Below are 26,710 nucleotides of genomic sequence, written 5' to 3'. Positions count from 1 at the left end.
TTTCGCATACTTTCTCGACGACTTTTTTGCTTATCTGGGTCGCTATGCCATACTGATATAATTTCCTTTTAATTAAGACGTTTCACTTTTATATGTGTTGTGCTTGGCACGTTTAGTGTTAAAGATAATTTTAGAGAATAGAATGTATTATAATTGTTTCGTAAATGATCAACTTACAACGAAAGGTCTACGAATTAGTTTATACATTTCATAGATATTTCATCCAGTGTTATGTGCGCTCGTAGAGTCGAGTAGCTTAATGAAAATATGAAGTTACTTAAATAACCAGCTACTCGTTCCAGGTACGCGTTCTTCCGGTAGTCTATGTGATCGTATTGCTCTTCTGTTTACCTCAGAAGCCATTGACGCGCTTCGTTTGATCGAGGTCTCATTCCATTTGGATAAAGAGGTACCGTTCCGCTGTAGCCAAGTCCCTCATTACTGTGTTGCATTCTACTTATCTGATCAGCCGCCTCCGCGTTGTGCTTGTTTGTACGGTCAATGATACGCGACACTGCTGTGACTAATTACTATTTCATTTTACCTATCCTGTCATCTATCGTCCCGGTTCCCCGTTGTCGGCCGAGGGATCTGCTCGAGCCACCTGTCTGATCAGTCACGTTCATACTCTACTAGCCGAGCGGATAACTTTGCAAAATTTTGTATTTCTTTCCCCGCAGTCAAACACGTCAACTTTTTATGCGTCCGCTCGATCAATGTTTCGTTTCGCTGACAGTAGTATGCTGTTATTTAAGCCATTATTTTTCGTTTCGTGACGCACAGCCAATATCGTGCACGTCGCCGACCAAAAATAATTGATTGATAAGTTGGTCGTCGAACCGGTGTCCATAAAAACTTCATGAAACCTTCTCTCTCTCTCTCTCTCTCTCTCTCTCTCTCTCTCTCTCTGTCTGTCTGTCTGTCTGTCTGTCTCTCTGTCTCTCTCACAGAAACGTGGTATACACTTTATGAAACCTAGCACAATTTCGTTCACCCACAATTATTAAGAGAATTGCAGTGTAATATAATATATTTTGGATATTATTTCGTTAATGAAGATACTCAATTAGTTAACATTAATTTAAAACTGTATTGATTTTCGCTAAAGTTGTTTTACTTATTGAGGAAACAGGAAAATTGAGTGTAATTAATGTAGTATTGTATTCCTAATCTCTCAAGCCGGTTCGACGTATACACGTACGTCCACATAACCTCCATTAAATTGTTAAGGTAGTATATCGTGTTTCCTTAATACATCTTCGATATTTGAAGTTGATCTATTAAGCAATTTTCGTTTTACGTAATTTTTTAAAAAATCTCAACAAAAAGTACCGAATTCTGCCAAATTAATAAGGATTAGTCCGGACGGATCCAACCGATCCGTGCGATATTACTGGCTTAAGAGGTTAATATAGATATTAATAAAACGTGGATCGCTCGATCAGTATATTTCTAGAAAAGTCTATTTTCAGATCTAGAGGAGCATTTCAAAGTCATATGAATAACAAACCTATTCTACTTACTGATTCATCAAATCACTGACCACTTTAGTTGTCTCATTGGTTGCGCACTTGTTCTACTTGCATGTCGAATAGCTAATCCATTCTACTCAGTAACCCTGCAAATGTAATTATCAGACCGTCAAACTTAAGTAACATAAGATTAATTGACTTTTTATAGAATTGTACATATAATAACATATTTCGAGCTCATTGAAATCAGTGAGAATCTCCCTATTCCGAATAATTACCAATTATATTTCGTCTCCCATTCGTTGAAACCATTATTCGAAAAGATCGAATTTTATATACAGGGTGTGGCCGAATGATTGTTACAATCGGACTGAGAGTAATTCTACATGTAAAAATAATTCGAAAATGAGAATAACATTTTTTTATACTAGACTTTTATGCTTCCAGATCTACAACATAAATATAGTACAACATAAAATTGATTGACATTTAATAGTTTTATTTTACCTTTCAATTCACTGGATCATTAGACGAAAAAACAAAATGCTATATTTGAAATGTACGTCTCAAAAATGTTTAGATCAGAAAATTGATTAATATTTATTAGTTTCATTTTATTTTCAATTTATTGTTAAAAAAAATACAATTTTAATGTGTAATAAATTAATTACGCGTACATCGTATTTTTAGGATTATTGCATCTCTGCCGGACATTTTGTACCACCATAAAAGTTTTATACAGGGTGTCCCAGCATCGGCAATACAATCGAGATGGAGGTGATTCTACATGAAAAACAAATCGAAAGTGAAGAATAAAATTATTTCGTTTTCGGCTTTGTTTTCGAGAAAATCAAGTTTAAAGATCCGTCGGGTTCGCGTGCTTTAGTGTGTACATGCAGCAAGTAGAATTGGTCGGTCATGATCAGACGTGTCAGACGATTCCTATCGAAAGTCGACTTTCTCGAAAACAAAGCCTCAAATATTATATTCTTTATTTTCGATTCCTTTTTTTTTCTCTTGTACCACCCTCCGTTGTAAACCGTCCGATTGGGTCATTCCACACGCATTTTCGGTTCTAGCCGAATTATTGGCTAAAGTCTGTCGCGCGCCTCTATGACGTACGCAACGTACACCTCTGTTGGTCGGGTTGCCGTATTTTAGGGGGATTTTTAATTGATAATAAATAAAAAGGATTTCTGCTTCAGAAATCGCAATTTTATTATTCTTCATTCTCGTCTTATACTGTCTTGGAGAACCACCCCTTAAATTTTCTCCCATCTGTAGTCGAACACCCTGTACAAAGTTGTGGTCTCGTTGTTGCTCACGAAAATAGTCCTTACAATTTCGAGTGAATTTTTTCAAGCGAAAGTTTCAGCAGGTGAGGAAAAATTACTCGGTTGTTCGTTGTATCGGTTTCAAAAATGCATATCCAAAAAATTAGTGCAAACATTGTCACCGTTGATTGTTTGGAAAAATTTGTGCGCTACAATACCGCAAGGTTCGCACGATCCTCCATTATTTCCTGTACGCGCACATATTCTCGAGCGAGCGAAGAAAGAATGAGAACAAAGGGAACGGTATCGAGTGGTGGATTCAACTCGCATTCTGTCGTGTTCGTAATGTTACGCGGTTCGTGCATCGCACGATTTACCTTCCGTTACAAGCCGCATTGTGCCCGAAACGTCAGGGCTAACCTAGAAAAAGTGACGCATATACTTTATCGTCCACTAAACGCGTCTGTTCTGTTCACCCTGTTCCCCGTGACACATATTATGTCCTGCGACGATAATACGGCCGGTGAACCATTACGGTTCAGAAGTAGGCAACGCGAACGAAGGGCCGGTAGTAAATAAAATGAATGTTGTGTCTCGATAGATGTGATAGAGATGTGCACGATAGTTGGGTGTACACCATGAAAAGCCCAGTAGCTCCAAGTGCGAGATGATATGGTTAGATACATCGGTGAGACGATACTAATCCAATGATAAAACTTGTTCGTTCTTAATAACATTTTTTTCACGGGACTTTTGTCAACGTGTTCGTCACTTTTTTCTGAGTAAAATGATACCAAACATGACACGACTCGAAGCGTATTCGTTTCTTTAATTCACGATTTTGTAGAATCTCGATTATCCGAACTGATGGTATCTGCATTCTCCCAAAGTCGAACTCTCTCGAGATCAATCTGAAGCACTTATGTTTCACTGATTAGTTCGGATAATCGAAGTGCTACCACATCGTCACAATCAGAAAAATGTCACAAATATGTGAGTAAAGGTTTATAAGAAAATAATGAAAAATGACAGAGTTTCGATACTGGATTAATATTGTCTTACGGCTGGTGTTGTTTTGTTTATTGGCTATCCTTTCCAACCAGTGAATCTGTACACGATATAAATAACATTTGGATCTCAAACTTTTCACGTCATATCATACTGTTACTGTATCTTACTTTAGCTGGAAGAACCTATGTTATTCCACGAAGTAATAACTTCGTGACCTGATGCAGGGTAACTTTGTTTTAACAAGCTGGCATTACACCACAGTCTTCAAGTGCTTTTTTCTTTCTGACATACAGAAACTTACATATACATTTTCCTTTGATACATACATTTTCCTTTTTGGGCTTTAGATAATAATTCCTCGAAGAGCATTTTTCTTAGATTTTTAGTTATATCTTTGTGCACAAGAGGGCTCAATTATTTTGTAATGTTTGTTCAACCAGCACTCAATGTTCTATCATAACTCCTATAAGGCAAATCTTGTGTCGTGAATAACAATTTTACTTCATAACAATGCAGCATCAACTTCTTTTACTTATTGTAATTGCTGACAAAGGATCATCGGAACCTAAACAAACATTTTTCCAACGTCACAGAATCTTCAGATGCTGGTTTTTTCTTCTTATTTTACCTTACAAGTGTTTGTGAAAATCATTTCAGCTATCCCTACGAGTATTTTTCTTAGACTTTTAGTTAGATCGTTGAAGCTTCTCCGAGATTGTTCGTTATCTTACCCTGTTTGTTCGATCAGCATCGACCAGTCGACTATTGTATAATAACATTCTGTAATAAATCTTATATTTTTAACGGTTGACAACCCCTACTCGCTTTGCTATACAATTTTACTTCTTGAAATTGCGAACGAAGGATCGGCAGTAAATAAAATCACATCGTTCCACCTACAAATACATTTTTCAATCCGCAATAATTTCGTAGCCCCATATGGGTTCTTCCGTTAATTATATTCAATTTTAATTTGATATTCATAACAACTCTCACTATTGATATTTTGATAAAGTAATATCGTACACTCTACAAATTCTGGCTGTTTTAACTTGATTTTTATCAAATCTCTCACTATTAATATTTTAATATTAATAAACTAATATCGCAAATTCTTCAAATTCTGAATATTTTAACTTGATTTTTATATGAACTCTCACTATTGATATTTTGATTATAAATTAATATTTCACATTCTTCAAATTCTGACTATTTTAACTTGATTTTTGTATGAACTCTCACTATTGATATTTTGATAAACTAATATCGCACAGTCTTCAAACACTGACTATTTTAATTTGATTTTTATGAGAACTCTCACTACTGATATTTTGATAACAAACTAATATCACACAGTCTCCAAATGATGACTCTTATTATTTATACTTCTAGGTGTTACTTCCAACTATTTCTCTGAATACTTTTCTTATATTTCCGGTCAGATCGTACAAGGCTTTCCTTCACAAGGTCGCTCAATTATTTCACCGTGCTTGTTCAGCCAGCATACAGTCGAGCATTGCCGGATAATTTCCTAAAACAAATTTTACATCTTGAATAACGGCAAACAGTAACCGGTTTTCTTTTCGCTATCCAATTTTGCTTGATAACACCGTGACAGTAACTTCATCGCCGATGTCTTGAAATTGCGATTCGGTGCATTCAGCCTGTTAAAACTGAACGTGCCCGTTAAGCCTTGTTCTTATTTAATATTGTGTTATGCGATATACGAAACGAGTCACTTACAGGTGGATATTACATTTGTTTTGAAGCTTTCTATAATTCTCCGTTCCAATTATTTCGCGAACACGGTCGAAAAAAAAAACTATTTGTAATTACTAGACTGCGGATGTTTATGCAATGTCCAATTTTTGTAGACAAATTTTAAGAAAGTAGAATGAAATAAAATCCTATTTTTCATGGGAACAGCCTCTGCAGATCCAAGACAAAGAAAAATCGTACTAAATTCTATTGAATTTTATATTATAGCATTTTTTGAACATTTTTATAAGCCAATTCGTCGCGATCCACCGAATCTCTTTCCTAAAGATATATTGCTCGTGTTGGGGGTTTTTTTTTATAGTGCAACCGCATATTTTTAAATACATACATTATTCACTGTAATTTTTTGCATGAACAACTGTTGGAACGCGTTTCGCTCGAATTTGCGCAGTGTAACATTACGCCCGCGTATAATTATCAAATTAAACGTGTATACGTTACAAAGACTTCCAAAGACATTCGTTTCATCGTAAATGTGAAAAGTCCACGGTCTGTTCATTATAATGGCTAGGTATTTAAACAGCAATTAAACTCCACTCACCATTTACATGATTGCCACTTCATTTATCGTTCATGTGTCCCTTACTAGCATGTCTGAACATTATTATTGTCGTTATTACTAGTTTTTCAAACTAAAAGTCATTATAATAATTTCTCATACTACGTTGCTATTATAATTATTACTAAGCCTTCCAAGTGATAATCATTATAATAATTTCCCAAATCAAAAGTCAATATATGCATTGGTTTTACCATTATCAATTCTTAACGTCAATATTATGTGATAAGATCGTTATTATTATTGCTATTAATTTCGCAAATGAATAATCATTAGAATAATTCCACAAATTAAATATATATCACTATTATTAATTTTGAGAATTAATATTATCGCTATTATTAATGTTAAGAATCAATATTGGTGATGATAATTTCTCAAATCAAAAGCAAATGTAATCATCATCGTCGCGTCGTTGTTGACGTCATAGTTAACCTTTCAAATTAATAATCGCTACAATAATTTCTGAAATTAGAAGCTGCCGTATGTATTAGAAAACAGCGTTGTCATCATTACGATCATTAATTCTCAAAATTAATAGTCACGATGAAAATTGGTCCAATTAAAGGCAAATATATGCATCGTGGTAGGAGCATTGTTGTTAACGTTTGGCAATGTTAATCTTTCAAATTAATAATCGCTACAATAATCTCTCAAATTAGAAGCAGCCATATGTGTTGGAAAACAGCGTTGTCGTCATCACCATTATTAATTCTTCGAATTAATAATCATGATGACAATTTCTCAAATTAGAAGCAAATAGATACATTGTGATAGGAATATGAAAAGATACTAAATATATCGGTGATTATGAAAGTGAAGTCTAACTGCCAGGTGGCATTGTCACAACTCAAAATATGTCAGTTCTGTGTGTATCAGATACAAATAAAAAACGTCACAAGTCAAAAGGGTTGTTTCTAAAGGTTGCAAGGCTAAAGTAACAAAAATGACATTATTATTGTTTACTTCAAGATTATATTCTGTCTAACGATAACTTTTAACGCCTCTACAATATTCTATTATGTCAGAAACAGTTTTTCGCTGTTTCTGAAGAACGTAGTTTTTTCACTTGTGTCACTTTTGTCGCAATGGTGCGATACATGTACATACATATATTTTAAATAATATAAATCGCATTTCTAATTACAGCTGTAGCAATCTTGTATTTGATAAGTAATTTTAAAACTGTTCGATTATCTATATAATTTTTCAATTAAATATACCCCTTTACACTCGAAGCTATTTTAACTCCAAAACGAAATATTTCTTCCGACCTAGAATATCTCCCTTCTATATATTTTTTTTTTTTTCATGCTATACATACGAAAATGGTGCAATTTTCTCGTACAATACTGAAATGTTTAGTAATTTATTAAATGCAAACAAATTTACAGCAATTATTAATGACACCTTACAGTCGCCATTCGAGTGCTAAGGGATATAATTGGTAAACACAATCAACGTAATACATAACACAATCAAAAAGATGAATTTTTATTTTTGGAATTTTGATTTAATTTTCATAATATTGCACAGACTAACGAACAAATAGCGCCCTAGTATGCGCGTCTACGAACGTGCTGCTCCGATTCCATCGACGCACCGGGATCAAGAAATCAATCTCTTTATTATAAAAAGATTCTCTCGGCGAACTATCGGCAAAAAGTTTCCGAACACGGCGTACATCCTTTAACAAGGAATCAGATAAGTACCATCGGTTTCTATTAGAGGTAATAAGCAAACCCGCCTTTCTTAAAGGATACCGCACAAACGGGTTTACGGGAAAATTGAAATTGCGCGTAACGCTAACGTGGTCAGGCATGAAGTAAGAACATAACATCAGGGGAGGATCGGTTCGACGAGCACGTGCAACGTAACATGCAACGTTAATAATAAAAACCGGCACGCGGTTCGTGACACATCTTATTTTCCAGCGAACGTATGTATATTTCTACTTTTCCAAAATAGAGGAAAAATTCCCCTCGCTCCATGCATCCGATACCTAGAAAATCGGCCAGGAGGACAAACGAGATATTGCTCTTTCCTTGTGACGCACGTACATTGAAATACAGGCGTATCCTGCATAACATGGTTTGCTGTGTTTCTCGAAACCGTGTTATGCGATGCCAAGAACTGGAACGGGAATAGTTAGGTTGTTAAATCCAACAAGACCATTCTGTTTTGCTTTCGCTACTATGAATAACAAACGTGTTTGTCAGAATCATCGATACAGCAGTATGTCACACCAACACTGTTTTGAATGACAGCAAATTTTTTCCAACAATATTGATCAACTTTGAAGGACAAACGTAACGCTATTTGTACCCTCGGACCTCGCTAATTAAAACATAGATAAATAAGTCGGAGAAGGTTGAAATATTATATTTCATTTGTGTCATAAATGTGTAACATTTTCAGTCCAACGTGAAATACTACACTAATTAAACGTCTGGCTAATATAAATGTTTATATTGGCCACGAGGTTACTGCATATTTTTGTGAACAAGCACGCCACAAAATTTCTTTCGAAAAAATATCTTGCATTCACTGTACACGCACACTGACACGTATTCCCCACACGGATACGTATCGCCAAAGGATTGTAAATACCGGAGCTGCAACCCTCGTTTCTTTAAATTTTAGTGCCAGTAAAAAGTTATCTCTACTGCATCGCCTCACACAAGAAACCATGCAACTTCGCAAATTAAAGTATATATTTACCTCCAATAACTTTCCGAGATAGCCTCGGGGGTAGCAATTTTCCGGTGGTGATTTCGCCCCCTTTAATTTGAATTCTCTTTTATTGTTGCTTGTTCTACAAATCCTCAAACTTTTTAATATTCACCGACGTATTTTCGTACAGTTCTCCCTCTTGAATTCTGTGCTTCTCCCCGCGAAAACACGATGCTATTGGACTTCCCAATTCTCGGACCGTTTTACAGTGAAACCATGTTATATGCATAATGCAGCAGTTGTCTGTATCGCCTGTTTCTTCGCTATTTCATGCAACAATTTGTTACCAGACTGCAACTCTTATCAAATGCAAGTTGTCCGAGTCGATCCTAAGGAAGGAAAATCAGATGAGAATGTATTTCTTCTTTGAGTAATTTTAACAAGTAGAACACATGTTGGCAATGTTTTTAAATTCTTCTAATACCTTCACAGTTTTGTCTCCTACTCGCCTATTTTTTCCAGAAGTGCATAAAATTTACAGTCTATTTATTTTAATGTCTTTTTTTGACACTATGCCATCATGATTTTTAGCAATTCTTATATGTACAGTCAAGTTTTAATCTAAACTACATCCTCGGGTCCGTGCTGTGACATAGATCGTGTAGGGCAACTACTATTTTCTTGAGACACACTAAATACCGTTCAAATTAGTAGTGGTTCACACCGATATACCCGACCCGAGGCAGTGGAGGGGATAGGCGAACCGACTAAGATCGTGTAGCTCCGTTCGGCTTAGATTAAGTCTTTACTGTGGCATGCTCAAAGAAATAAATCGATTGAATGATTCCGTATGGATGCATATTTGCATAAATTAAAAAATTTGAATATTTTCGTAAACCAAAGATTTGATAAGATCGAAAAGGAGTAATCAATGTGATAAATTTTAACGCTGCAGTTTGAGTCTTCGGAGGGTGTTGGCTCGGCCAACTTGGCTGGGCAGTCAACGTCCTAATGAACTAATCGAACGTGAACATGGCAACTCGAGCTGTTTTTAATTGGATATATTCGTTCATCGAGAGATCCTTGTTCCTACCGCTTGCGAAGAGGCGTTTGGTGACTCCGAAGTTTTCGCCCTCGGCCTTAAATAAATCAATCACGATGACAAACAACATAATCCAGGTCAAGTAGTTTTGCCCGAAGAACCTAGACGCCGGGGAAAGTTGTTTGGCGACGAATTTTCGTCCTCCTCGCTTAGCGACCGGTTTGGCACTCTCTTTTCGGGAAGGGGGTCCTTCGTGCTCGTCGACCTAACTGCAATTAGAGGCGAAAAATTCATTGAACTCGAGACTCCCGCCTCGAAAGCCTCGAGCACCTTTGACTTTGACAATAATCGCTGGATCCTGCGTTTCTGATTAATATTGAAATGAGTGTTAATTTAATTCGGAATATTTATCTCTTCGCCGGTGTTAATTAGCAATTTAAAAAAATTGCGTGCACCGATCTCGTGCGTATTAAGTTCATGCGTGACGACACAGATTTTTGTAATCTCTCGCGTGTGCACATCTCGTGCAACCGTCCGAACATTATTTTTTCACATGCTGCAAACTCGGCCGATCAGTAATTATTCAGACGAAAATGATAAGCAGAATATTTCGAAATCACGCTGTCCAACAAATTTGAACTTTTCTTTTGCGTTTCGATAATGTTCTCGTAGATTTTTATCATATTTATTATTGTATATTGGGAGAGCGTGCAAAATTGTTCTCATAGTTATCATTTATTTTTTCCAAAGTCGGATGTGATGGAGAAAAACGACTTCGCGACTCCTATTCATTAACGAAATGTAAAATGGTTGTTTGGTAATGGCCAGTGCCATTGTTTAACGAACTTTTCCGAAATGAAAAGTGAAAACCGTTCATGGTACAAGTTGCTTTCAAACTGTGAGTTTAGTTTCGTCGAAATTTACACACCGAGGCGCAGAAACCATTGGTTTAACATTTTGATTGCAGGTGGGTGGTTTAATTTCTAATTTAAAGCGAAGAATTAATCTTCGCAGCGTAGGCGGAACGAAGCAGGTTCAGTTAACGCCTACGAGATTCCGAGTCAGAAAAAGAAGTATCATGTATTAGGTGTTCCGGTTAGGTCAGAGGAACTTTTTTTACCAATATGTAAATAATACATATATAACGTGGTTCCACTGTAACTTATTCAAGCAATCATGATTCTCAAGTGCATACCGAGGCCGGTTCTATCTGGCGATCAGTTGAAAGGGGATATGAGGGTTGAACCACTCCTACGCGATCAGCCGAAGAAGACTACAACAGTTTTCCCCACCTCGGCGAGCACCTACGCGATCAGGCCAGTCGTTTGATCCATTTTTGAAGGATCGATACGTCTCGTTCAAGCGTCCTACGCGAGAGGCAATAATAAAGCCGGGGAACAATGGCGACAGGCCTGAATGAATACACGCGCGCGCCGCGTTGCGGATTGTTTAAGGGGTGTTGGGTAATCGACGGAATACAATTGAAATCTAAAACCGTACGCAATTTGTTGACAGTACTTGGAAAACGGCACGACAATCAAACTAATGGACGTACGTTTCGAGGCGTCCGGCTCGTATTGCTGTCAGGTCTCGATGGCGTCCCCTATTTATACCGAGGCATCCGAACCCGTTCAAATGAAAGTTATAGGTAAGTGCCAGCAACCCTTTGCTTTGTTCTGCCACGTTTTTAAACGACAAACGGCCGATTTTCAATCGTAACGTTTGTCTTTTCGCGCCACGAGTTACTTCCTAACTTTTATCAGGTGGAGTAACGAGTCCGTTCGCCACCCATGTGTGACGTGAAATACGTATTTCTTAATAAAGTCACACGAGCATTTTACGAACAAGGTGTACAGTGAATTCTTGGCATATGTCAACAACACGGGTCTTGCCAGCGTCGTATATCGTCCAGGAGACATACCCTAGTTACTATGTTTACACTCCTCGGCGTCCGAGGCCTCTCGAGCTTCGGGGCCCCTCACGGGGTATACCCCGCGGAAGTGGGGATGATTCCGCGACGTTTATCATCCAGCCCTTGGCGACATATATAGAGAAATCACTGTATTTAACTTTTCAAATACGTGTTGGAAGCTCGGAGAACAATATAGCATATCGTTGATTAGGGAAGCTTTATGCGAAATGTTGCAAGACTCCTGAAAGGAACGCGAACAGACTTATTACTCGACCTAATTGAACCGGTGTCTGGAAGAAGGGCTTATGTCGTGATTTTGAGGAAACCATTTGGGAAAACCGAACTTATTTTGCTGTAACATTTGATAAAACGAACCGTAAAAAAAGTCTTTCAGTTTTCAGTCTTTCTCTAATGGAAGAAAGGCCTATGTCATTTTCAGCTGGTTTTTATTATTGCAATTCACGTTTCAGTTCAAAATTGCGCTCCTATAAAATTGAAAAAACCTGACAGGCCGTTCTTCCAGACACCATTTAATTAATAAAAACCTCTTAAGAACCTATACCGCTGGAGAAGATCATGAATGAATTTTATAGAAAATTTATTGACAGCTTCGTTGGCTAGATATTCGAATTTGAACGTACAGAGAACAATGAGTTATTCAATGACGAACAGTATTTATGTAAGAATTACATCTTACTGCTTCGCTAATTGTGAAACGACCTGAAACTTTATAATGGTTGACGTTTCAGTTGACCAATTCCTCAACCAATAACTTCGTTTGCGTTCGTTTGTTCTTCTTTATGTTCTTTATTTATAAAATTCATTATAAAGATCGTGTTTCTCATACCATCGACAAATGACGCTTTCATTTACGTATTTTAACCAAGCGTGTTGATAATGATGACTGGACTGCGGATCTTTATGCAAAATAAAAACTCGTTCTTCTCTTAATTATCTTATAAAATTGAATGTAATACTCTGACGTCCTGAAATCTTTTTAATATGACCACTGCTTTATATTGTGCGTACCCGTTTTTATCAGAAATGCATAAAGTCCGCAGTCCAATGATAACTGAACGAACCATTGCTTTAAAATAAACTCCTATAAAAGCACGAGTTCGGACTTTACGGAACAAATGGTGTGCTTTAAAATACATGAGCCGACGTAAAAGTATTTCTTTGAAAGGAAGCTTCATACCATTGGCATTATAAAATCGGATATTTCATACGTAACAACGTAATTCAATGGTCATGGGAATTCCGTGATAAATCGTGGAAGCTCGTTACTCATCCGTGGACATTTATGCGAATCCTCGTTTTTATAGTCGTTTTCGCGAACACCGGAATTGAAGAAAAATTACTATCATCTGTTAACGGATTTTTGAAACGATGAATAAAATAATAAAATATCTGACACTGATTCGCTGCTGTTTCGACGATATAATGTGTAGCGTGCAACAGTTGAGAACAATAACTCTTTCAATTTGTAATCGTTGAATAACCTCTGGCATGGAAATGAATTTATCGTCGGAAGTCGAGTTTTTATCGGGAGAATCAATGTGAATATTGATGGAAGCTGAAAAATACCGAAATCCCTGTATTTTTCTTCTGTTCTGCGAATAAAAAAACGTGTTCGATTATTTGCGAATGATATTCGAGCGTGCGTATCGTGCACGTATCCAATTAAAATTCACCGTTCGGGGGAAAAAAAACATATACATTCGTTTTAGCCGATTGCTCTGCAAAAGAGTTGAGCAATAAAGCCTGTGCACCCTCCCCCCCCCCCCGGGTTTTCGTTGTCCGATCAATTAATTATACAATCGTACCGGCTGTACCGCGAAACAAAATCGCGATAAAACACGGCGTCTTTGCAATTATAATGCGCCATTCAAGCGTGAAAATGCTGTCGGCCCGTTTGTCCGCATAAATTCTTGCTGTTGCATAAATATATCGAGTGAGCGCATCTACCTTAATGCACGAAAAGAATGGATTCATTAACTTAATTTATAGGGAAGAAAATATGCTGCGCGGCAGTTACGGACAATCGCGTATTCAAATGAGAGTTACAATTCGAGATTTATTTACGACACGACCTAACGTTTGTTGCTCGACAACCCCGTTGTTTAAATTTCGAACGTTTTAATTGTTTCGATTAATTTAGCGATCGCGTCGGTGCGCGCGGCACGACACATTCTACGCATCGATTTAAACGCAATTTTGTGAATGAAATTTATTCATAAAAGTTACCGATCGCGCACTGAATCAAAGCTTGCACATCATTTCTCAAGCCTTGTGTGCCGCGTTCACAGCTTGCAATTGGTTAATCGATTATTAATCGAAGACCGAGTTTAAATAATTCAATGATAAAATATTTTGAGAATACTTCTGTTTGCAATTTACAACGGAACCGTATAGCTTGGGTCCTGTTAGAGAAAATCATTTCAGTTCGTTAACCTTTAATATAACTACGGAATATCGAACTTGTATAATTTGTACGAGTCTTGATTGATTTACAAATCAACGTCCTGAAATTGCACAGTACCACAGACTGAAAACCCGAAGATCACGTTCGAGAAAAGCATGTACGTGGTCGGCGAAAGTCTAGAGGCGAATTGCACCTCATCGGCTGCGCGTCCAGTTCCTCATTTGACATGGTTCATAAACGGCAAGGAGGTAAATATAAACAACGATTTATCAATATTCCATTTTCTCAAATGTCTTAATACTTATACCAGAACATTTTTTTCAAACACTCCTCTATAGAAAGAAGGATTAAGTCTACATAAAAATATTATAGCCTGCTTTTTAAAGGAAAAGATCCTTTCCGCCATTGTGGTTCGTAATAATCTAAGGCTCACGATGTATCTAAAAATTCTCCTTTCCAGAAAGACGTTTCAAGTTCTCGCTTGAAAGGCTTTCATTTATCGAGCGGCCATCACTTCCCCTTCATCGTTCTCGATGTTTAAACAATAACGCAAAAATTATTTTACTCGACGCTAAGGTTTTGGGTTTCCAGTGTTTTCCAGTGATGAACGTTAATCGTGCCCACGACTGACAACAAGACGGGAACACACAACGCACATTGCGTACACGTTGTAATGTAATTTCTATTACGACACGCACAGAGAATAGCGCGCATGTGATTGGCTGCTCGATAAGTGTGAATCCCGGCTCCAAAGAACCCCCGAGCCTCTCAGTTATCGAGTGGCCACTGCAGATGGTAGAGGGGGTACTACTTTCCGGAAATTAACTGTCAATCGCGTCGATGCGAAAGGCCAGTCTCACGCGGAACACGAAATTCTTATTCAGTGGTTTCTGCGTTTGTTTCGTTAGGTAGATATCACTTTGGTGAATCATTATCCGCACACGCGTCACAAGGACCAACTGATGTCCGCGACTGCGAAATTGATGATCGAGGTGTCCGCGTTGCATGCCGAGGAGAACGGGTATTTGGAGATCAGCTGTTACTCGACCATTCCGAGCTACCCCGTGAACGACGAGTACGCCGACATCAAGAAGGAAACGGTCTCGGGTAATTATTGCATTGTTAATTATCGTTTCTTCGGGACAGATCGGCCTATGTCGGTCAAACCGATCCGATGCGAGTACGCGTGAGCGTCGATTGTCAAAATGGCAGTGTCGCCAGATGAGGGGAGGGAGCACGAATCGAGGGGAAAGAGTTACCCCCTCTCTGCCAGTACCGGGGTATATGCATTGAGAAATAGCGCGGTAGAAGGGGAAGTTAGAGTGGGGGAACAAGTCTTGATCTGGCGAGTATGGTTGAAGCACGTATTATCGTCAATGACAAAAGGAAAAGAGAAAACGGAATGTTTGATCAAGTCCACATAAACGCATTGAACCGTCACGACTAAATTGTGGATGGATATTTGCAAAATGCAAGGAAACGTATTAATTAACAAGAATTAGTAGTGAAACGTCCATATTACTAAGGACTATTCATTTTTATCGTATTTTTACAGAGAGGAATGACTTCACTGACGAAGAAAAATTTTTCCTAATTCTAACGTTTATAAAATTATGTATGACAATGGTAGCCGCAGTTTAACGACGATTTATTTCTAGACATTTGAGTCTACTTTTCTATTAACTTGATAATGGGATCGTTATTCCACTTTATTATTCCGGAGACTTTATTATACAGTAAACGGCGCTGATGCGTAAGTCGAGCAACATGGGTGGATACACAATGGAGAAACTTTTGTTTCTGTTGCCATGACTTTTTCCACCTAATTTCCACATTTCTTTGATCTTTACTACTGGAAATGGAAAGAGGCAATAAGCCTGAAATGTTTGTTGCCGGGAACGGAAATACAAAGAAAGTTAAAGGGACATTCGGCAAAAGGCAATGATTTTTCAAGGGACGTGGGTAGACTGCTGATTTTATACATTTGTGATCAAAATGGTCAGATGAAGTATGAAACAGTAAAAAGGTCAGAAAAAATGAATGTCAAAAGATTTTAAAAATATATTTATTCGATGCGGCAATTTTTATTTTGCATGGAGATCCGCAGCCTAAACTTGGAACACCAACGAAAAGTCGCTTGAACGTGGGCATAGCATTAACCTTTTGAGAACCGCAAAAATCTATATTTACATACATAAGTGCATGAAAAATGAATTGATTGCGTGCGCAATACACATGCAAATACACATACACGCCCTCGCACACCCACGCAGACTCCCACATGCATACACATACGCACGGACCTGGGCACTTCCAAATACCATTATCTGAAATATTATTTCAAATAGCATGTTATTTTATTTCGTAATTATTTGAAATAATTATTTCAGGTAATTGTGAAAGTCTTTGTCAAAATCACATCAGCTGACCTGATTATAAGATTTGAGTCCAGTTTATACGGACACCCTTTGATGTAAATTATTTTGAGGATTATTTCTTTTGACAAACTTGAAATAAGGAAATATCGAAGTAATATATTATTTGAAATTGCTATTATTCCAAATAAATCATTATTTTTATTTTCAAATAAGAGTATTAACAATAATGGTGCGAAATAAATTATTTCAAATAGTTATTTCTGCTTTCATACAAATTCAAATTAATTTTCATATAAATTCAAATAAAATTTGGCCAGGTCTGCACACGTTCATGCATGTACATATACCTCTTAATTAGAAAATTCCGTTAAAAATTGACAAAATCTGATATCGATGATATTCGAAGCAACCTCGCGAAACTTTAATTCTGTAATCTTAATTTAAACACCGGCCTTCAAAAGGTTAAAAAAGTAAAGTTAGTTCCATAACCGAAAGCAACTAAAATTAGCAGAGTAACTTCGTGGATCATAAGTAAATCGACAATTATATTTAACTTTAGATAACTTTACTAATACAGTTATATCACTAATTATTTATTTCCGTATATTTTACAAAATACAGAAGGACCAGTTCGATATTTAATGAAGAGCAAAAATAAACTGAACTGAATCTTCTTCGAACACTAAATTAACGAAAATATTACTATTTTTATCTTGATTTTTTATGTTTAAAGAAATACTGAAATGAACACCTTTGCTAAAGTGTAATATGTGATTGTGAGAAGCAGGAGGAAAATAAAAATTAATTTCATCCCTTAATGACTTTGTTACATTACAAACATTACAATATTCTTAAATTTTTGTAATCTTTTACTGTTTCACATTTTACCAACCAATTCCTTCATAAATGCATAAAGATCCGCACTCTAAAAAATAATAATTTACAATCATGATTTATTATTGTTTATCTTTCATTATCCTATTTGTTCAGCACGACGCCGGTTCCTTCGTATACCGCGCATTTCAAACTTTGTTGAATAATTAATTTTTTAATTCGCATACCATACGGATGCGTGTATTAAAAATTATTCTTTGTAGCACGCGTTTACAATTACGCCGCGATTTAATTCGTACTTCGGAATAATATTCGTAGTGTAACTTTGTAAGTAAAATCCAGTGCACATGTTGAAAACTTTCCGTAACCTGTAACAGATTCTGTGTACAGTTCACGTGAATTTATCGTAATTACCGGATACAACATATAAAAACGTATAAAGGCAAGACGAGGGAACATGAGATACGTGGTCCCAAAAAACGCACGAGTTTCCTAATTAGAGCCTTTTGAAGCGTCACCGTGCCACTGAAAAAGAAGTTTCTCAATTAGGAACGAGAATTTCGCGATTCGCAGCCGAACTCAGCCCATATTCGCGAAGTTCCGTCGAAATTATGATTCTCGGAGCTGCTAGTGTATCGCTGCGAGGCAATTGTCGTTCGCGACATTGAGTTTTAAAACCGTGGGTACTGTTTATATAAAACCTGTCCGCACATCCACCGTGTCAAAGTTGTCTCATTTTTTTGCGCGACTGAAGCAAGTTCATTCACCGGTCAGGTCAGGTGAATGATCTTGGGTCTTGAGGACACGCTTTGTTACAAACAAAATTTTACCGTTAACATTTCCACTCGGAATTTTGTTCTACAAGAATAACAGGAAATTTCATTTCATTCGGTCAAACTGCAGAAAAGCAGTTTCCGATTTCGATGATTTTTTAATTTCTTGTAACACTCAACACTTTAAATAACTTTTTCCCATACATATAAGGTGTGAACTTGCTTACTTTTTTCTACGCTTTTATTCTATTCTATTCTATCTACGCTGTTACTGACGCACTTCCTGTGTTTCTTTTAATGTGCTTCCGTGTTTTGATCGGCAGTAAAACTTAATTTGGAGAAATAAATAAACCATTTTGTTTAATTAAGTTAAACTATTAATGTACATGTTACAAAGGAAAATATTGCATCTTTTAACTCTCGAAGTATATTAAACATTTTTCCAAAGCTGCAGATTACACTTACGATAGTTTTACCTGAATACCTTGTCAAAAAAGCTAAGAAACGTCTGTTTAACAGACTGAATAAACAGATAATTAATTAAATTTATATTATGTAAGGTATACTTTATATCACGAAACTGTTTAATTCTCTGAAAGAAACGACAGTGACATAAGCAGTTAATACCAAGTGATGTACAGGGTGTCCCACTTTAACAAATGTCCACCGATCCAGACGTGTAGATTCACCCCTGTACATATACTGTTTCTGTAAAATCGATTTCTTTTATTTGGCCGAAAGTATGCGGCCCCTCGACGCAGATTGTTTTCATTTTAACAAGAAGAAAAACTGTTCTCGGTTGTTCCAGTGCAAATTATACCGGCGCCGATCGTCTCCTCAGCACTGAAAGTCGCGCATGGGTGGGCCCCACCTGCGTTACTGTACATACTCTGCGCGATGCACAAAATCATTCCTTAATAAAAGTCAATTGCTTTAGGATAATTAAAAGAAACAAAAGAGAAAATGGATAAAAAAAGAAAGAGAAGAAGAAGAAGAAGACGGAAAGAGCGAAAACAGAGGCGGAACGAGTGTGAACGAATTGGAGAGAATGTATAATATACATACGTAAACGAGAAGGAACAAGCGGAGAAAGAGAGAGGGTGAATTTCGGGGGAAGGAGTGAGGGATCTATATACATATATATTATTATTATATATATATATATACATTAAAGAACGAACAATCACAATGTCTTCCTTGATTATACCGAAATACACGGGGGCAGCGGTTTTATTGTCTTGCAGAAAATTTTATAACTCATAGACGCGGCTTCTTCGTGCAAAACTATTTTCGATTGTCGCTTGTATCGATCGTTATCTATTTCACGGAACGTAATCCCGGCGAGGACGCTCGTTTCGCGGAGCTTTTCCGCAACGGAGCACGGCTACGATGAGAACAGAAAAAAAAGGGAGAAGAAAAACAATACGACAAAGAAGAAGAAGAAGAAGAAGAAAAAGAAAAAAGGAGGAGAAAAATATAAGACACACGACGACGAGAAACCGTAGAGAAACATTAAATATTAATAGTAACCTCTCGTCGACGAGGAAAGGACCTTTAGTTTCCGGGGATTTTTGGTCTCTCTCTCTGATTTTTTCTGTTCCTGTAACTTTCTCGAGAAACAACTATATATATATATATATAGTGCACGGGCGCATTTTTCTGATTGGTCAGTCTCGCGTCGACCACGGTCAGATTAACGTTAACGGTGTTAAGAATGATGTTGACGATGCGTGCGCGTTGGCTCTCGGATCGAAACGTGTCCGTATCCTTTCCCCCCACCCCCACCCCCTCCGCCTTGTTGAGATCCTTTAAATCACGTTGACGCTGTATAGATAGAATAACAATTGTGTTTTATACTCGACCGGTGATAAGAGTTTACCGTGTAATCTAGAATTAGGCACGCAATACATATAACGTTTGTCATTGTCTGCTCGAAGGCAAGATGCGCGCCGCCCGAATCGTTCTTCGATCATTCGAGCATTGCGCCACATATCCATAATAGTACCTAAAGACAGACCGTGCCGTACTGTCGCGATATTTTATGTCGTCGGGTTGTTGAGTCGGTGAGAAGCGATTAGGGTTGCCACCTAATGGAGAGGTTGTTCGACGAAACGCGGTTCGATCAAGAAACGTAACAGTGATCTATATTTTTCTTTACGATCTCGTAACACAGATGGTTCGTCGTTTCATTGATAACCGAATGGATATTTTTGTCACTATATTTAAGGGATGTAATTGTTACACTTCTTTCGTCGAGGCGATTCCGTATCCTTTACAATTAGTAGAATCATCGAATGTATTGATTATAGGAAAAACGTGGCAATCTTAAATTTGATCTCGTGCGTTTGATAGATAGATTTACTCGTAATCGGTGTGTTGCACTGACTAGGCGAGGTTACGGTCTTTTTGGGAATCGGTTCTTCGAAGATTCGAGAAAACGGCTACGATCGTGGCAAGTTCGCGCGAAATCGGACATCGGATATTGAAATTTCATTCTCGTATTATTCGAATCGTTGCAATCAGGATTTCTTGTTCCTGAGGTCTCGCTCGAATCGTTCACCTTCGATTAAGTTATCGAAACTTTACCAAGTTAACAGAACTTTCTAAATTTACAATAAATGCCGGAGCTCGTTCAAACGGCTAAGAAACTTCTTCCTCGATCGAGCGTGCTTTTGTCCTACTAAAAGTGACTCGAACGCGCAATCAAGCGTTACCATGTAAATAACCGATATCTGAAATTCGATTTTCAAATTTGGAATTGATGATGTGTCTTGTAAAATAATTGAAGAACCCTCAGTAACTCGATCGGATGATCGACTCGATTCCGATTCTCAGAAATTCCCTGCAGCCTCCCCTAGAGATGAAGAAGCTATAATACATGTCAATTCGTAGATCGAATTTCTCGTTTATTGTTAAGAAGCATAACTCCAGACGTTTAAACACGACTATTTCAGGACACGTCGCTGAGTTAGATTGTTTATTTTCATCGACGACTAAAAAGAGAGAAAAAGAACAATTTACTTGAGGTATACTTGTTATTTTCTGATCATCGATAACCAAAGACAAACATTGTGATCGATCATTTACCAGCCCTAGCTCGTGCATACGGGAATAATAATAACCGAACGACTTGTCATCAGCTTAAGTTAAAATAAGAACCGATTATTACGATAACTATACATACCATACCTCTATAAATAAATACTACATATTGCGATACGTAAGAGCTTCGTAACATGTGCACATAAGTTTTATTCTGAATTTTATCAGATATTTATACACCTATTATATACATAACATACATACATATACGTATATTTATGAAATAGTGTTTGCATAAATATATATATATATATATATAGGTAGTTCAAAGTAGACATTGTATCGACAAATCACAAAGTAAGACTGTTACTCCTTGTTACTCGTGGAGAGATACGATTCGTTGTTATATTAATAACATTGTTTATTTATTCGTTTATATCTGTGCGTTACTTTAATGCTTCGTCGCAATCCTTCGAATCTGTGCGAGGATATGAAGTCCTCGGATATTTGTTTGTCGAATCGTTGATAGCCTGGTATTGTTTTTAGCCGGGGACTTTCGCCGAACTATCGATATTGTTTTAGAAAATCAAACCTTACATATCAATGATACCGGAACGCCACCGATATTTCAACAATATTGTTACTGGACTGTGGATTTTATGAAATTATAACAAACGCGAGTAAGAGAAATACGTGGGAACATTAGAAGAATATAAAAATATTGTTTAAGTATTCTCAACATGTTAAGGCAGAAAATAAATTTCTATTTTACTTCAGTTTGTTGTGATTCAAGTAGAAAATGTTTATCTTGCGTACGGATCCGCAGTCTAGGCACAGTAAAGCCTTGATATAAACCGAACGGAGCTGCACGATCTTAGTCAGTTCGCATACCCCGCGAAGGATCTAAAAGCTCGAGTTGCCTCGGTCGCCGAGCAGTGTAAACGTACCTCTTAGCCGGGTCGGGTATATCGGTGTGAACCGCTACTAATCGAATTACAAAACTTCTTTATTTTTAATTATTTTTTTAGGTGACTTTCGCCAACTTATTCGTGGCATTTTTCTGATTAAACTGACACTAAACACGATATAATTTGAACAGTATTTAGTGGTAACAGTATTAAATTGCAATTGACTGTATGTAGCCGCCCTACACGATCTATGTCACAGCACGGACCCGAGGATTGAACTTAGATCAAGACTTTACTGTATATTATTTTATTTCTTCCCTCGGTTTTGAGTAAACTAACGCTAACCGTACCACGAGGGTCAAATGACCGGTTTCACATGTTTTATTCTATTGTTATTGGAATTACAAGGATGCTTCGAAAAGAAATTATTAAATAAATTTGGAGTACCTATTGTTATAAAAATTGCAAGACTTATATCAACGCATTTTGGGCTCGGTACAGTTAGAGTTAAGTCAACTTTTGAAAGGATATTTTAAAGTAGAAGGAACAACAGTACTGATTTTGGCTTTTATATTTTACTGAGATTTCTGTTGTTCACACCTTTGCTTTACGGGTTGATCGTGTTACACAGATTCCGGTATCGACAGAGCAATCGGCAATGACAACATAGTTGCGGTGTAAAGTCCCTGATTAATAGACTGCGGATCTTTATCTACACTCCCGTTTCCCTGCAGTGGCTTCCAAAGGTCGGAATTGAACAGAAATTGAGCATTCATTAGCAGTCCCGTGGAATTCAATGCGCCGAAGCCGACACAAAAACATGGTCGCTTCGATGATTCAGAATCGGAATAATCCTCATCGAAGGCTAATGCGTTTTTAAAATAATTAAGAAAAAAACCAGTGGCTCGTTATTGTTGGGCAGTGGTTGTTAACCTTTTCAGCGATCGGTCCACCCCCCTTGAATCTAAAAATAAGTTCTCGCACCCTCCTTGAAAAATGTGTTTCTATTTTTTTATTTAGAAAGTTATATTTAGCGCAAGATTATTTATTTATTGAAAAATAAATTTTCCCTTGAAAGTTTAGATACTTCTCTCGCACTGCACGCACCCCAGGTTTAAGAACCTCCGTTGCAAGGCGAGGGGTTAAATCAATTTTCACGAGGTTACAGGAAATGCAAGATGTGCTTGCACTAGGTAATATTATTTTCAATTTACGATCATTGAGATCGCAAAGACGCATTCATGAAGAATTATTGAACTTTACGTTTTTCGGTACGTATTATAAAAAGAATGACTACAAAATTTGGATAGATACATTCCTGTTATTTTGATAATGTAAAACAGTCACTTTTAATACTCCGTAAACCCAGCATCAGACCAGTAACGAAATACTGATACTAATTTAAAAATTATTCAATCTATTCGGTAGATATACGGAACGACAAGAATATAACACAAATAGATTTTGCACAGGAGCAAATAAACAAGAAAAGCTATTATAGTATTTCTCATCAGAAAATACGGTTTCAAAAGAACATGAACCGAGTTGTCTGTGGACGTGCATATGAAGCATTAGCCTGAGTCATGAGCATTTACTATAATAGAGTTGTGCACGAGCCGACATCAGTCGTAAGATTAACGTTCACGATTAAATAATGAATGTCTGCGCATAAAATAGTAACGTCCGATACCGATCTTTCAAATTGAAAGAATCGAGAATTGTAGAAGTCGACAGACCGTGGTTAAAAGGTGTAGGTAGTTGAATTGCAGGTGAAAAGTAGACTTCACGGAAAGATCCGCAGTCTACCGATTACAAAGATACCTTGAGGAACAGTCGGAGCGTCTCGAGATGGAGAGCGTGTGCGGTTAATGGATACTAGAAAATTTATTGTTCGCGTAGATTGTCCCGAGCCGTCTCTGTCCGTGTGCAGCTTCATCGATTCGCCGCGATGGCGGCCACTATTTTTAACGGTCGCGGGAAAAATGAAAGAAGAAAAGCGAAAGGATAACGATGACGAAACAACAGGGAAAATAGAAAAGTTGCGTGAGCGAGCGTCGAACGGGAGGGGTTCGGAGCGCGGGGGGGGGGAGCTTTCTTTTGTTGTCACTGGAAGGGCTGGAAAATATATCCCGACAGCAGAAAAACAACACGCGTAATTATAGAATTTCCGTGTTTACGCACAGAGCCCTGCACCGGCGATCAATAAAATTGTGTACACCGGAGGCGGCCAGTCGGGCCATCCTACGCGTGCACGATACACTGAAACGCGCGTGATTTAATTTACCGCAGCTGTTGGCCGATCGTGTTCTATTTGTTAAGTGGTCTGGAGAGTCGGTCGGAAGACGTATGATCCCATAATAAATTCGTTCGGATCCCTCGAATCAACGTTTCATCATCGACACTCTTACAATTCGATGCTTCTACCGCCTGGCATCTTATGCACCGATAATTAGGAAATTGTAAGTCAAGAGATATTTAGACTTTGCGTTTGGGCTGATTACAAAATATTTTGCCTTTAGGGTGCGTGCTTTAGGGTGACGTTAGAAACTTAGGGTGCGTGTCGATTTCAGAGTAAAACTGTCGAAAGTTACTCTCAAATGGACACGCGCCCTTACCCGTGGTTGTAAAACTTTACGGAAAACTTGAATGGCTCGAACCATTCTCAAAATTAATGATTTGTCTGAGAAGTGACTTGTTGCCAAGACGAGATTATAAATTTTATTTTTAAAAAACGAACTGCAAAGTTATCTAATCTTAACGCATTTGAAAATATTAATTTTCTAGTGTATTATTTCGATATTTCTTTATTTCAAGTTTATCCAAAGAAATAATACTAAAAAAAGATAATATGAACAAAGGGTGTCAGTATAAAAAGGACCTAAACCTGATAATCCGGTTAGCTGATGTAATTTTGAAGAACAATTTCATAATTATCTGAAATAATTAATACATTAAATTCAATATTAAACCAAATAACATGTTATTTGAAATAATGTTTCGAGTTGATAATTACCGGCACATATGGTTTTGATAATTGTACGAATTAAGCGGATCCATCTCCAATTTCAATCACCTTATACTCTTTTACACGCGATAGTCTTCTCTAAGGGTATTCATCAAATTACATGTCAAATCCCATTTAAATAGAGTCATTATTTCCGGAAGTAATAAGCAAACACATGCTTTCGAGATGCTCGTGAGAAAAACAGAAATCGAAAAGGTGATGGTGCTTTTTAATGGCTTCTATTTGAAGCATGGTTTGGAACTTTTAAAAAAATACGTTTTCACATTGTTAGTCTTGACGAGGACATAACTTATAACTTATCACTGATAAGTATTGAATTTATTTTCCAAAAGAAAATTAAATTTATTTTTCAAAAGACATTTGATTTTGATCAAATACCGAATGCTTCAATTAGTGTGTCTATATTAATTATCCTTATTTTTAAAGCATAATGTATATTAAAAATGATATGTTAAATGTTTTTCATTACAATGAATCAGTTAATATGTATGTTATACATCTTTTTTTAAATATTCATTATGCTTTAAAAGTAAGTATAATTAATATAGACACAGTAATTGGGTCCCTTACCCTATGTCCAATAATGGAAAATATAACTGAATAAACAAAATTGACTAAACGTGGTTTAAATAAATGCTTCTGAAACGAAATTGGAGGTGGCCCCGTTGTTCCGTGTAGTCGCGATATTTTTTTATCGTTGAGCTGTTTTCTGTTATTTTGGGAGCAGGTGATTCTAGGCTCTAAGCAGTTATGTATACAGCCCACCATGCCAACCCTACCTTTAACCTTTTGAACAGCTGAACTGTCTTGAGTATGTTTTTAGAGGATAGAATTTTATTTTCGTAAGCCCTGTTTTCTTTTTCCTTCTTTGTTGTAAGCGTTAGACACTCTGCGTATCTATCGTATACACAGCTCCCGATTTGAACTTTGTCCTTTAGACAAAATTGTTTCGGAGTCAAATGATGCATGAACGTCGACAGTTTCTTCAAGAAGCTGCGGCTAACATACTGGAAAGCCTGCACGATGAAATATGTTAACATTCGTTGCATATATCTATCGTTAGATGTAACTTGAATTTTCTAAAGAATATTTAATAAAGACTTGAAAACTGATAAATCAATTTCTGCTTCAAAAGTAACTGAATTTCTTGAAGAGAAAGAATTTATGCAAAGTCAGTTTTCGCTCGTTGAAAGAAAGGAAATTTATTTAACATTTGCAACATTGTAAATTACTTCTTTTTTTTTTTGTACGAAAAAATGTTCGAATCGTGACGAAAGCAGTTAAAAATTATCACCTCGTTCCCACTAGTTGGGGATAATCGGTGTTCGCTGCTAATCAACACGAAGTATCACGCTATTAAATTAATTTGCGATGCAGCATGCTGTAATTTATCGACGTTACCACGAGTCACGTAATTTGGACAAGTGACGTTAAATTGGCGTCCAATGAGGAAAGCGTTATCGTCGCGTTGGTCGCGCGAGAGGTCTTTTTACACGGTCAATTGCGGCGAGAGCCGAGGTTTTGATAAATATACGTCGATGTGGCCGAACAGCATGTGAGATGGGAAAATGTAGATAGGAATCAGGCGATTATTTAATCTAGT

General features: G+C 37.1%; 1 protein-coding gene across 1 annotated transcript in view; it reads left to right on the top strand.

Annotated features, from left to right (window-relative positions):
* The window catches only part of LOC143353660 (cell adhesion molecule 1), a 35,961-nt gene extending 14,350 nt beyond the window's left edge, over positions 1-21,611 (top strand). Inside the window, exons 3-6 of the mRNA XM_076787149.1 lie at positions 11,326-11,458; positions 14,262-14,395; positions 15,056-15,254; positions 18,941-21,611. Of these exons, the coding sequence (XP_076643264.1) occupies positions 11,326-11,458; positions 14,262-14,395; positions 15,056-15,254; positions 18,941-19,050 (576 nt within the window). The 3' untranslated portion in view covers positions 19,051-21,611. The remainder of the gene's footprint in view (positions 1-11,325; positions 11,459-14,261; positions 14,396-15,055; positions 15,255-18,940) is intronic.
* The last annotated feature ends 5,099 nt before the right edge of the window (positions 21,612-26,710 follow it).

Source organism: Halictus rubicundus, chromosome 4 (assembly GCF_050948215.1).
Source record: "Halictus rubicundus isolate RS-2024b chromosome 4, iyHalRubi1_principal, whole genome shotgun sequence".
Taxonomy (NCBI): Eukaryota; Metazoa; Arthropoda; class Insecta; order Hymenoptera; family Halictidae; genus Halictus; species Halictus rubicundus.
This window is presented reverse-complemented; position numbering and strand designations above follow the sequence as displayed.